Here is a 15,150-nt window from a genome sequence, read left to right on the forward strand (position 1 = left end):
TCTCTCACTCACTCAGAGTAATTCAGAAATTTTTTTTTTTTGGCTGGTGCAGCATAAGCCTCAGGCTTCCTTGTACCATATAGCTAATAATAATAATAAAATATCTATATCCTTAGTAAAGGGCACCGAAAAATCATTCTGCCCAGAGCACAGAAATACCTTGGATTGGCATTGCTAACAATAAGCAATGTGAAATTTTCTGTTCAGTGTTGTCATGGCTTGAAGACTTGATGAGACATAACAATGTTTACTGATTGATATGTGCTTATTTTATAAGAATTGTAAAATGAATAAATTTGGGGAATAAATAAAGTGAAGAAATTTGGGGGAGTGAGAATTCTCTTTTTTTAATTAATTAATTAATTTATTTATTTTTTTTTTTGCAGCATATTCATAACAGTGCCAATGTGAATGTTTTGTGCTGTGAGTACACCAATATTTGTCAGCTGCTCTTTTCTGTCAGAAGTACACTGTAGACCCGATATAACACAGAATCACTTATAACCTGGTCAAAGATAAGACCCCAATTTTGTCACACCTACTCTTTTTCACATGCTTCAAATTTGATCGATTTGTTTTAGCACATTTATTGGTTCGGTGAACATTTATAGTTGCTGATTTTTTACAGGCCTCATGGAGCGATTAGCACAATTGCCGTCTGTAAACATAATGTTCTACAAATAAACTTTATAATACCACATTTAATTTCTTTTGTTGTTTCAGTCATCTCAATTCTTCGTTTGCCTTTGTATTAGACAAATAAATCTCAAGTTGGAGGCACTCGTGACTAATTTACAAAGGCGGTCAAATAATAATTCTCTTTAGTTTTTTGTCTTTATTTTATTTTTATCTTTATTTTTTTTAATTTTTGCCTTTATTGTATTTTACTTTATTTTAGTTCTCTTTATTTTACTTTATTGATTGAACTACAGCTTTAGAAAGTAAATTCAATGATGTGAATAAATTCAAAGTTTTCCTGGAAAGATGCAACAGTGGTAAAGTTTGCATGTGCTGTTTGGAAATTGGACATAAGTTTACTCTACATAATGTTAGTGTGTGTTTTCAAATTTTTGTTTTGTTTTCTTTCCTTTTGAATACAAAAATTAATGTCCATGGAAAAAAAAAAAAAGAAGAGCATGGTCAGTTCAAGAAAAGTTAGCTAACCCAGACTTACAAAAATGGGGAAAGATGCAAGTAGAGGTGTCTTGACATATAGGTGTGGGGAATCCACTCTCAGGGGATGATGAGCTCACTGGATAAGGCTGTGTTCACCTGGTTCACACAAGAATGTGCAGAAGGAATGTCTCTATCTGGTGAAATTATCAGGAGTCAAGCTGAAAAACTGAAGAAAGACTTATACAACCAGTGTGTATGAGAAAGAATTCAAAGCGAGCAAGGGCTAACTCAGCTGATGGAAAAAGAGGCATGGAATTTGCCACGTTGCAATTTTGGGTGAAATTCGATTTGCAGACACTAAGTCTGCTGATGTCTATCCATGACAATTAAAAGTTATCATACAAGAAGGCAGTTATGTTCCAGAACAAATTTACAATTGTGATAAAACAGGACTTTGTTATCACATGCTTCCTGATAAATCCAATGAACAAAAGACACAAGGGTTTAAAGTAATGAAGGACAAGGTGACATTGCTGTTATCTGTCAATAAAACAGGCACACACAAAGTCAGACCCACTGTCGTAGGAAAATTGAGAGTGCCAAGATGTTTTCACCACAAAGACATGCAGGCCTCAGCATTTTTGTATCACCACAGTAAGAATGCATGGATGACAGCAGAGAATGTTTCATAAACTTCTTGTGCCATCTGTGTGTACTCATTTAAGGAGAAAAAAAAATAGAATACAAAAGCTTTTGCTGCTGTACAACTAGTAGTAGTAGTGGTAGTAGTGGCATGTGATGCAAAAAGCAAGTGTATGAGCTTATGCAGCATCAGCCAAAAAAAAAAAAAAAAATCACACCATTCCCTCCAAATGCCTGTCCAGTTCCTCCTTAAATTTATTCAACCTATCAACTTCCACAACGACAGATGGAAGTTTGTTCCAGCAATTAATCACCCGCTGGCTAAAGGCAAATTTCCGCACAACTATTCTACATCTGTCCTTTCTTAATTTGAATTTATGCCCCCTTAGGTTCGTAATCTGAACAAGTGGAAGAATCCCATCAGAATTCAGCGTGCTCAACCCATTCAAGGTCTTATACACCTCAATCAGATCACCGTGCAGGTGCCTAGTCTCCAGCCACTGCAATTTGCAGAACTTAAGCCTCTCTTGGTAAGAAGATCCCTTCATTCCCCTCCCCAATCTTGTTGCACTTCTCTGTACACGCTCAAGTAAATCTACATCCTTCCTAAAATGAGGCCTCCAGACCTGTACGCAGTACTCAAGGCGTGGCCTGACCATTGCCTTATACAGAGGGACAATCACCTCCTTTTCACTGCTAGCAAAATTCCTATATATCATTGACAAAACCCTATGGCTTGCCCTGGCAGCCTGTCTGCATTGCTCAGAAAACTTCATATCTGACTGCACAATTACTCCCAGGTCTTTCATTTTCTACCACCTTAAGTGTAGTACCACACAGTTGGTACGTTTCTCTGGGGTTACTTCTACCCATATGCAGTACTTTGCATTTGTCAAGGTTAAACTTCAGTTGCCACTTCTTAGCCCATCTGCCCAAATTATCTAGATCCTGGTGCAGTAGCACACTGCCATTACTGTCATGAACAACCCTGCCAACCATTGTATCATCTGCAAACTTCGACATTAAGCCTGATATACCTTCATCAATATCATTGATAAATATACAAAACAACAGTGAACCCAACACCGAACCCTGTAGGACTCCACTAATAACATTAGTCCACGAAGAGCAGCACCCATTGATTACCACCCTCTGTCTTCTCCCACTTAACCATCCTTTTATCCATTGTAGCAAATTACCCTTAATACCATTCTGCTCCAATTTGTACAATAGTCTTTCATGCACAACAGTGTCACAAGCTTTCCTGAAATCCAAATATATGATATAAAAATTATTTTTTGCATCCAGTTCCTTTGGAACCACATCATAATATCCTATCAACTTTGTCAGACAAGACTTTCCCTTAACAAACCCATGCTGTGTCTGAATTATTGATGCAGTCTTGTCTAGATGATCCTGCAATGCATCTTTAACCAGTGACTCCGTTATTTTACCTGGAACAGAAGTTAAACTAACTGGTCTGTAATTACTCGTGTCACCCTTCAATACCCCTTTGTGATTTGGGGATACATTTGCACATCTCCAGTCCGTGGGAACCTCCCCTGAGTCCATGGATGCTCTCATAATTATGGCCAAGGGTTTGCTTAGTTGCTTTTCCGCCTCCTTTAATATAATTGGATAGATCCCATCCACCCAAGGTGCTTTTCTTATGTTTAACTTCAACAATTTCTCCTCCACTTTGCTCTCAGTTATTACAAAATCATTAAGCATCCTGCTACAATTTGATAACCTTCTGCCATTTTCAAACCTTAATAATTCCTCATGTGTGAATGTAGATGCAAAATACTCATTAAGTTTGTTTGCTATCTGAGCAGGATCATCAACAGTCGAACCATCGATGTCAAGTGGACCAATCAGATTCATCCCCTTCCTTTTAGAGTTTATATAAGTAAAGAAATCCTTGCTGTTTTTCTTAGCATCTTTTGCCAAGGATTTCTCGTAATCTGCCTTCGCCTGCCTAACCTCCTTTGTGACCTGATTACAGACTAGCTTATATATGCCATAGGCTTCTGAGTCATTTGATAATTTATATGCATCCCATGCATTTTCCTTAGTTAATTAGATAACCATTTAGGCCTAAACCTTGAACAATATTTCTTAATAGGTATGAAACTTTTAGTAGCATCCACGATTAATTCCTTGAATGCTTCCCACTTAGAATTTACTGTTGGTAACATCGTCAGTTGATCCCACTGTACAGAATTTAAAAACTTTCTGAGACCACTGTACTCACCTTTACAGAAGCAAAAACCCTTTCCTTTACCCCTGATGGTAATTAAATCTTTAAGTAAATCCCACATCAGTACACTGTGATCACTGCCACCTAGTGGTTCCTTTATCTGCAAATTCTTAATACACGAATGATCACTGCTGATAACCAGATCAAGAGTATTACTCTCTCTGGTTGCCTCTCGAACATGCTGCTGCAGAAAACAGTCATCCAATAAATCCCCAAAATATCTGACTAGTGTGTGAGTGACCAACCCACAAGTTCCAGTCAATATCTGGGAAGTTAAAATCCCTCATTATAAGACATTCTGATTTACTAGCCCACTCTGTTTCTCTGTGCAATTGTTCATTGTACTCATTCGAGTCATTAGGCCTACAACACACTCCTACTCTTATTTTTGCTTTCGCAGTGCTTATGTCACACCAAACTGACTCAACAGTGCACTGTTTATCTCTATCAACTGGGTGCACTTCTTTTGATTTTATGTTTTTCTTATTTAACAACATAACACCTCCTCCCTTTCTATCCTGTCTATCCTTTCTGTACACATTGTACTTCCCAAATTCCAGTTCTGCATTCCTTATATATGTGTGACACCATGTCTCTGCTATCCCAACAATATCTGCCTTTGATGTCTTGACCAACACTTCAAATTCATCAAATTTATTTACTATACTTCTAGTATTGGTATACATGCTCCTATTCCTATTCACCCCAACACATCCCATATATCCACCTATTTCACGATGACTGCCATCTGTCCCTGAAACCCCCAACACCCCTCGCTCCAGGTCGCTACTTATTCTAATAGAAGTTGTGCAAGAATCACCTTCACCTCTGCCTGCAGCTACTGTTAAACTATTAGTCCTTGTATCCTCCCAAGCTATCAGTTTTCCGACCCACCTAACACTGCCTCGATAGCATCAGCAAATATCCTTGCACCCTTTCTATTTAAGTGTATCCCATCCCTGTAGAAGCAGTCTCTCCTGTTAACAAGTACAGACCAGGCTGAAAAAAATTCTATCCCTTGAGCCTTGCACAATCTTTCCAGGGCCGAATTGATCAACAAGGCTCTCATCATATACTCCCTTCTATCATGTCTGGGCAGAATTGCAGACACTTTCAAATTCACAATTATCCAATAAATCCACAAAAGTCCGACTAGTCTTTTGTGGATATGCAACTGTCTTGCATACCCTTCTGCAGAAAATTTCATAAGCCATGATGGTAAAATAAAGGTGAGCTATTTGCCAAAAAATACGACCTCAAAGATTCAAAGGAATTATATCGACCTTCAAGATGCATTATCGGAAAAATTTAGTCAAAAAAATAATTAATGAGGAAGTATCCATAACAGAATTCCTGAAAAAGCCCACACTGGATAGTGTTTTTGACTTGGCAGAGAAGGCATGGGGAACCATATTGCTATCTGAAATTGAGAAGTATTGCAAGCGAAGTTGGCATGAAGCATTTGCAATTGCACATGACTCAGAGGAAAAAGAAGAAAAAGATGAGGAAGAAGAGTCTGACTTGTAGGAAAAGCTCGAGGGGTTTACCAAATGGAAAGGCGACAAGGCAAATGTAGTGTATCAGGAACTCATTATGCAGTCTGGCAGTCAACATTTATGACTCAATCCATATTGATGATGATTATCCTACTTAAGAATGCTTAAGTGACAGATGATTGCAGCAAATGCTCTGTCTCCAAGCCTAAACTGGAGCTACATCTTGTGACAGCAGTGACGAAGAGGATTATGACACACCACCTCCTCCAACCCCTAAAGTAACAGAAGTTTTAGCAGTCAGGTGCCTCCATAGCCAGGTGGGAAGGAGCAGCAGTGTGTAGCACACGTTTCTTGATTAGACCGGGGTTCGAGCCCGTCACCACCAAATACGGAGGATGCGGAAAGGTCAGGGAATGACCACCGCATATTCCTGGAGCAATATGGTCTTAGTTGCTAATGCTCCTAAAAACCAAATAACAACAACAACAAGCTTTAGCAGCCATGGAAACTGCACTTCAGTGACTAGAATCAGAGAATGTAGATGGAATTCATATCCTTTATTTGAAATAAATTATTAAAATTGCAAAAAAGAAGGAACAGGAGACAGTGAAGCAGTTAACTCTAATTAATTTATTTAAAAAACCACAATGTAATTAGGTAACAATGTCATTATCATCAGCTATTTTCTGTGCACATAACTTCAACTCAACTCATATTAACCTCACTAAATCTACTGCAGCAGATGTTATTCAAAAATGAGAGACATAGGTGATAATCTCAACAAAAGCAAAAGTCTGGGGAATCTCACAAACTCATGGAGTATGTTCAATAATCCATAACGAGGGTAATTCATTCTCATATGTCATATGTAGAAAACATCAAGAAGTGAATCAGAAATATTGATCAGTATATGATCAGTATATGTGGCAATAAAGTTCCCGAACAGGTTCAGTAAAAAAAAAACAAAGGCAAAGGAGCTCAAAAATGGTTTTATTTTTATTCAAAGTAATCACTACCTGATTGAATGCACTTATTACACCATTCTTAAAAGTTTCTAAAAGGAGTCAGAAGGCATCCTGATGGCCACTTCTTGAGCCATCACAAACGTCCTTATGTCCATCTTTGAATCGCATTTACCATTCAAACACACTGATACAACTTAATGTTTTATCGCAATAAATAGTTTTACATTTCTATTCCAGATTTTCCCAGTTTGAAGCAAAATTTGATATTCGTTCGCTGCTCCATTGAAAAATCATGACATGGAATGTTAATGCTACTAATGAAACTGGTTGGTACAACCTGTCTGTCAGCCTGCTGGATAATTTATGTACAACCATCTGTTCAAAGAATTTTAAACTACAAATGTTATGTTTCAAAACATAACATTTCTGTTTGTTTTGAAACTCATCAAACATGACTAAGAGCACCAGTCCGAGAACTTTATTGCCAGACCTCATATCAACCATTTGTACAGAGCTGTATAGACTTGGGCTCAGTAATAGGGTAGCTGTATGAAAGCCAAATGTGATGGTCACTGGTAAATATCATTTGGTCTGGTGTTGTTCCTGATGTTCATGGAATCTAGAACAGTGGCAGAAGGTGCTATGGAGTGATAAATCTTGCTACACAACATTGTATTCAGATGAACATGTCTGGGTGTGCAGATTTTCCAAGGAGTACTTCCTCTCATGGTCTGTTATCACAACCATGAAGTTTGGTGGGGGCAGTCTGATAGGGAGCCTGTTTCAGCTGGTTTGGACTGGTTCATTAGTGGTAATGCTTGATATTATGTAGTCCATAACCTATTTCAGGGCTTCTTAACTTTTTTTTGTGCAGTTACTTCCCTTCCAGTTTTGCTGTACCACCTCACCTTCTCTGTTCTAGTTTCATAATTTATTAATGAAATATATAATCAAAAAATTAAATTTTGAAAAAGTTCTTGGTGGTGTATTTTGGTTAACCTTCTTACCTCCCCTAATTAGATAACCCCCTCCTGGTTTATAACTTCTGGCATATTAGGACAAATTATAAATTATCTACATTGCAACAGTAATATGAAAGCAGGACCTGTCAATATTACCACAACAGTGCTGCATGTTGTACATGGATGATTTGTAAATAATGACAGAAAATTTGGACAACCTTGCTCAGAGCCTAGATGTAAACCCCATCAAACACTTGTGGGATGAATTAGAGTGCTGTTTTAGGCAATGGCCAAAATGGCATTCTTCCAAACTGACTCTGGCAGTTGCTTTGTAGGAGGAATGGAGGCAAATTTCAGCCAACACCTGCCAGAATTTGATACAACATATGCCTAGGAGGAGTTGTCATACATGCCAAAGATGGCCCTACTATATATCAGTTTTTTGAATTTAAAGCCCTTTTTGAAAGTGTGTATGTGTGTGAATACTTTGATTATGTAATGTCTTATGTCATATAACATACAATTTATCTAATTACACATATAGAATAATGTAATCAGCAGCAGTTCTAAGCACAAGTAAATCCAGCTAACATTGTAAAATTGTAAATAATAGAAAGGTAAAATAAATAACTCTTCTATAAGCAAAATGATTTCTTAAGTATTTCTATAACAAAATGATTAATTATTTCTAATAGTAATAATTAAAAAAAGGAAAACCTTGTGTGTGTGCATGCACAGTTATTTTGCTTGAGACTTATTTCTGAGCAAAAACTGTCTCTGAATGTAAGTATCTACTGCTTGGCTGAAAAAACAGAATTTCATCTAAAAGTACTGTGCTGTTGATTAAATTTCTAACATCTAACATATATTTTCATCTCTTTTACTTTAGGCAGATGCTATTACAGATATGATAGGCTTTCCAGATTTCATTATGAATCCTGAAAAGCTGGACAAGAAGTATGAAGGAGTAAGCTGTTGAATTTTACTTTGTATATAAATCGATGTGTTGTTTGTTTCAAAAATGAGCTAATAAAAATGCTGCAAGTCTGTCTATAAATCGATTTAGCTGTAGTTCAATTTACATATATATTTTAAAGCACCAACAGAAAAAAGAAGACACTAATTCTAATGAAAGGCATTGATCTCTCAAATTATAAGGCTTCCGTAGGTGCCTCCTTAGCCAAGTGGGCAGGAGCAGCAGTACGTAGCACACACATCTTGATTAGACCGGGGTTCGAGCCTGTGACCACCAAATACAGAGGATGCAGAAAGGTCAGGGAATGACCACCGCATAGCCTCGGAGCAATATGGTCTTAGTTGCTAATGCTCCTAAAAACCAAATAACAAACAAACAAGCTACCATCATAATTTGCACCATGTTGCACTACTAATAAGTAACACTTCTCTAAAAATAGAAGCATAATGTTAATAATGTCACTTATTACTAATGTGGATCTACCCTCAGACTTTCAGTACTCTTCATCAGTATGATAGACATATCATCAGTGCAGCATCTGACAACCCAGTGATGGTTCAACCACAGAAGATAATAAAAAACTCACACTTTTTTCTTGCAAATGATTCAAGAAAGCAAGCTTATATAGCATCAGCCAAAAAAAAAAAAACCTTCCTACTTCTCTCATCCATACTCTCCAAGAATTTGTCTAGTTCTACCTTGAATTTATTTGAACCATCCACTCCCACAACAACAGATGGAAGCCTTTTCCAACAATCAACTATCAACTGGCTGAAGGCAAACTTTCACACATATATCCTGCAACCGTCTTTTCTGACCTTAAATTTATGCCCTTCTCATGTGCATAGTCTCAGCAAGGGGAAGAATGTGATTTATATTCACCTTACTGAATCCATTCAAGGCCTTAAACACCTCAGTCAGGTCACCCTGCTGGTGCCTAGTCTCCAGAAGCTGCACTTTGCTGAACTGAAGCCTTTCTAGGTAAGAGCACTCTTTTGTTGCCTTCACCAGTCTGGTTGCCCTACTCTCCATTCTTTCCAGCAGATCTACATTGTTCCAAAAGTGAGGCCTTCAGACCTGTATACAATATTCAAGATGGTGCCTAACCATGACCTGGTACAAAGGGATAATCACCTCCTTATCCCTCCTTGAAAAGTTTCTGTATAACATTGACAAAACCCCGTGAGCTGTTCTGACAGCGTCTGCACTGCTTAGAGAATTTCATATTTGACTGCACAATTACCTTTGGTCTTTTTCATTTTCCACTACCCTGACTGTAGTACCACACAGTTGATAAGTTATTCTGGGATTACTGCTATCCATATGTAGTACCCTGCATTTGTCAATGTTAAACTTCAGCTGCAATTTCTCAGCCCATTGACCCAATTTTCCTAGATATTGTTGCAGTAGCTCACCCTGATTACTGTCGTTAACCGCCCTGCCAATCTCTGTATCACCTGCAAACTTTGATATTAATGGGTTGAGCATGCTGAATTCTGATGGGATCCTTCCACTTGTTCAGATTATGAACCTAAGGGGGCATAAATTCAAATTAAGAAAAGACAGATGTAGAATAGATGTGCAGAAATTTGCCTTTAGCCAGCGGGTGGTTAATTGCTGGAACAAACTTCCATCTGTTGTTGTGGAAGTTGATAGGTTAAATAAATTTAAGGAGGAACTGGACAGGCATTTGGAGGGAATGGTGTGATTTTTTTTTTTTTTTTTTTGGCTGATTCTGCATACACTTGCTTTCTTGCATCACATGCCTCTACTACTACTATTAAGCCTGATATACCTTCATCAGTATCATTAATAAATATTGAAAACAACAATGGGCCCAGCACTGAACCATGAAGTGCCCATTGATAACTACTCTCTCCCTCTTCTTCCATTTAACCATCTCTTTATCCATAGCAGTAACTTGTCCTTAATGCCACAATGCTCCAGTTTATACAGCAATCTGTTATGTGCAATAGTATCAAAAGCCTTCCTGAAATTCAAGTATATGATATCAAAATTATTTTTTGCATCCAGTTCCTTGGTTATTGCATTGCCTCCTTCCAATGAATTGGAAGTGTCCATCTTGAAGGTAGGGCACATTAGTAATAAGTAACATTATGTTTTTCAATTTAGAGAAATGTTACTTATTAGTAGTACAACATGGGGCAACTCATGGTAGTAACCTTACAACTGAAAGTTTAATTAGACTTAGCATTTTTTATGCTGTGCTGTAAAATATGGATTTAAATGTTACTATAGCTAACCTGTATTATTTACAGACAAGGCTTAAAACATTTTATTAACTCATTTTTGAATATTTACTAGTTAGTGGCAGTTTAACTTACAAGATGGGAGGAACCAAAATACATCTTTTATCCATGAGTTGAAATGTCACTTGGTTGTTAGATACTGTACTGATGGCCTCATTGCTGGGAGGCACTGTTACAGTATCTGACAACCCAAGCCTAGCTTTCTAGTGATGAAATACCAACAGGCACTAACGTGGCCATCTGCATGGGTGGCACTACATTACTAATAGCAACCTTTTACTTCTCTTTTTAGAGATGTGACACTTATTAATAGTGCAATGTAGGCAAACTCATGGTGGTAGCCTTAAAATTTGGAAGATCATTGCCTTTTATCCCACTTATTGGCTTTTTCTGCCTGTGCTATAAAATACAAACATAAATCCTGCTGTAGCTAAACTGAGATAAATCTACATATACTTTGGACAATTTTTCTCCAATTTATTCTCCTGTATGCTTTACCCACTTAATTTAAATGTTCTTATATAAATTTGTTTTCAAGACATATGCTACCCTTTACGGATTTTCACTTAATTTTTCAATTATATTTTCTCATTTAATGCATTTTAAATTTTGTGATATTCCATTTTGATATTCCTTCTATCCACTTTTTTCCTCTGTTTTTCTTATTATCCTTTTCTCTTAGTGTCCATCTGTCTACTGTACATAATATTGTTGCACCTGTAACACATTGAACCTCATCACTCCACTTGTCATCTGACTTATCTAACTACTTCATCTTGTTTCTTTCTATAACCTTCCTTTTAAATTTTTTATGTGTAAAATATACAAACTGCTCCATTATTGATTTATTTCTGCTCTCTAGCTGTCCATCAAAATTAGGCCTCCTGCCTCCTCCCCTTACATGCAATTTAACTTTTGTTTTTCCCACTACAGTGAACCCACAATTTAAATTCCATAAATTCCAGTTTAAAAATCAGAAGTGCCATACACAAAGGTTTGCTCTCAAAAATATATAATAATGAATACAACAACAATAAAATTTATAAGTGTTTTTATTTCATCATTCAGATCTGTTATACCCAGTGGTATGCAAAAGTAGGGACATTACGGTAGTACAAATGAGTTCTGGACTGTCAACCTTCCATTCACTGTTTTCTTCCAGGCTAACTTATTTCTTATTATATCTTTAGCCAGGGCTAAGTCCTCTTTCTTCTAATAGTAAGCCCTCTTTCTTCTAATGCTTGCTTGACTCCTTCACTTCTTCCCCTTAGCCTGCTCTGGATCTACTACTATTCAGTTAATTTCCCTTCTCCAATACTTTCTCCCTGCCCATGCCTTAAATTTGTTTCATTCCCCTTTGAGTGGATATATTTGTTCTTATTTCTTTATTTGTAATATAGTCTTACCTTTGCTTCCATTTGTTGAGCTCCATTTATTTTCTTAAAGCTTTCCTTTCTGAAGATTCTAATTTTTGATCATCATTTTATGTCTTATCATCTTTCAGCTCTATTGGTTAAAATAGGCTGAAAATTGTATTATAAACAACTTATTTTGTCTTTGGCTCATTTCTGTTTTGCTGAAAATATTTTTTTACACTTTCTGCTTTAATTATCATAGTATTTATTTCCATGTGTAATCTTTCATCTTCATTAAAAACTGTATGGCACCAACCATACACTGAAGGGAAGAAATGAAAAATTCAAAATCCTTACTGAGATGATATATTTCTTTCTTCAGCAGAAAAAAAAACCTAAAAAATGGTAGAAGAGAAATATTGCGACCACATTTCTCTTTTATAGTCTTATTTATTTATATTTAGGCAAACTTTGCTTTATCTCTTCAAAATTGTCATTATAAACTCTGAGCTGAAAGAGATCATCTTGGAAAGCATTTCAGTTTTAATTTTTTTTTCTCACTTCACTATGTGGTTGAAGTCTGCCAGAATTTTCAATATATTTTCCTGACATTCATGTGTAACTTAAAGATACACAAAATACCAGTTTGTTCCAATTTAATTTTTTTAAATTTGAGAATGGTAAAGGAAAGTGCATGATATTAATGGCTTAAAAGACTCTTCTATTGCTCATTGATACAGCACTACACCATCTTTATTACATTAAGTTTCTCTCTCTCTCACCAACTTTTATTCCCTTAGAATTGATATGATTTAGTTGTGCGATATAATAGACTTGAAAGTAGTTTCGTGAATGGTGGTACCATCCATCACAAATGAGTACGATGTGGATATTGAACACTAACAGTCATTTTCAATCAAGGTGGATATGTTGTGCAACTTTGGGAGAACAGGAAAATGTCCCCCCTGTATCCATGCTTGTGTAAGAAAATAGCTTTCTCTACCTCATATAAAAAAAAAAAATGAAATCACTTGCAAATAACAGAAAGAAGAAGTCTTCGAACAACCCTTAAAACTTAAAATTTTGACCCAAACTTTTTATTAATTGTTCTCTTTCTAGAGCACAGATGGAAAAAGAACAAAGACAATCTACATTGCATTTTCTCAGAACAGTCAGTCATAGCTCACACTTTTGCTGTTGTCTGTAGACTTATAAAATTTGTAAGTTACATAAGACCATATCTAACATACAGTTTGTTTTCTTTTTGTTAATAGTGAAGAGGAAGAATGATTATGTGGCACATAGTAGTTTAGGCATAACAAAGGCTTTCTTTTATTTGCCAAACTACATTGTTTTGTTTTTCATTAAAAACAATATTTGTAATTAATAATTGATTGTCATTTTTTTCTTTCAATCTTATACCCACATCTAAGAGTTTTCTCAATTTAAGATAGAGAAATCTTGTTCCTAAGGCAAACCTTCAGTTGGGATTCTACCATAAGGATATCAGAGTATTTTTTCATTTGAAGTGGCTTCATCATTAGTGACTCATATAGCCCACAGTCTACTTAGACTGTGGGCTATATGACTTTTGAATCAAATAAAACTTAATACAATTTAATAGTTTGGTAATAAAATGAATATTTCTATAATTACTATTATTTCTATATTTGCTTAAAATTATAAATGAGGTCCATGGAGCATATGAAAACTGTATAATGGTGATGAAGCCAATTAAGAAATCAGAGAATTCACTTAATCATATATTAATTTATTATACAGGCATAATAAAAATATTCTCATCATGATAACAAATGTGCATTGATATAAAATCTGGAATTTTTTCTAACAGATTAAATAATCAGAAATTGTATCATGGAAGAGAATTTAATTTAAATTTAAAAATACATGATCTCTAAATCAAAATATACAGTTCTGTAATAGTCTGGAAAATTCTAGCGTAAATTGTAAGTTATACTTCTGTATTTGTAGCTTGAATTCTCAGAGGATGAATATTTTACGAATAATATTCGTGTAAGCCAGTATTCCCTGTTGCGCAGCATGCGGCATTTAGATAAACCAACAAATAAGTCAGAATGGGAAATGACACCATCAGCTGTTAATGCTTACTATACCCCAACAAAAAATGAAATTGGTAAGTACATTTGCTTGCTTCACTACAATTTGAATATTATATATGCAGGCAACTCTTGGTTTATGAACATTCGCTATAATGAACGTCACAATTCATTCAAAATTTCTTAAAGTCGTCAATAGATAGAATTCCTTATAAAACGAAATGCCAAACGTGAACATATTTGTAGATTTAAACAAATAAACTTTTAAAAAATGTATTTATTACAATAATTATCAGAAAATTATTATATGATAATGATGATATGATATGAGGGTTTAGCAATGCATTATAAATGTTATATGTCTTAAACTAAGGCAAACAACATTTATAATGCATTGCAAAACATTGCTGGTGCCTGGGGGGATGTTGAAGGAAACAAACTTAAGTGGTGTTTGGAAAAACTTGTGTCCACAGTTTGTGAATAATTTAAGTGATTTTGAGGAGGGAGTAGAACCCTTGACTGAAGAAACTATTGAACTAAGCAGTAGAATGGACCTCAACCTTGATGTGATTGATGAATGAGAGAGTGTTTGGACTCGTATTTGAGGAATTAACAACAGATAAAATAATTGAAATAGAGACACATCTGAATTCTGAAGTAACAGAAGAACCTAATATTCCACAGCCTCCCAGAAAAATTACAAGACAGAAAATGGCTGCAGCTTTTAAATAAATTTCTGAGGGTTTGGAAATATTTGAAGAAGAAGAAGAAGATGCAAATAGGGAAAGAATTGCAAAAGTGAAAAGAGGAGTTTATGACTGTCTAGCATGCTACAGTGAGATTTTTGAAGGGAAAAAAAATAAACTAACTGTGCTGTGAAATCTTCTATAAAAACATATTTTTAAAAAGTGGAAAACCCAGCTGTTTCTTCATTATCAATCACCCTTCCATCTACCTCATCTGCACCTAGTGTCACATGTGGAAAATATTGAACTCTGATGAAGATATTGAGTAGTAAAAGTTGAATACA

General features: G+C 35.8%; 1 protein-coding gene across 1 annotated transcript in view; it reads left to right on the forward strand.

Annotated features, from left to right (window-relative positions):
* Window positions 1-15,150, forward strand: part of Nep3 (M13 family metallopeptidase neprilysin 3) — a 353,718-nt gene that overhangs the window by 251,232 nt on the left and 87,336 nt on the right. Inside the window, exons 11-12 of the mRNA XM_090387832.1 lie at window positions 8,331-8,408; window positions 14,035-14,197. Coding sequence (XP_090243958.1) covers window positions 8,331-8,408; window positions 14,035-14,197 — 241 coding nt within the window. The remainder of the gene's footprint in view (window positions 1-8,330; window positions 8,409-14,034; window positions 14,198-15,150) is intronic.

The sequence above is a fragment of the Mastigoproctus giganteus genome, chromosome 13 (genome assembly GCF_048544385.1).
Source record: "Mastigoproctus giganteus isolate SK-2022 chromosome 13, ASM4854438v1, whole genome shotgun sequence".
NCBI lineage: Eukaryota > Metazoa > Arthropoda > Arachnida > Uropygi > Thelyphonidae > Mastigoproctus > Mastigoproctus giganteus.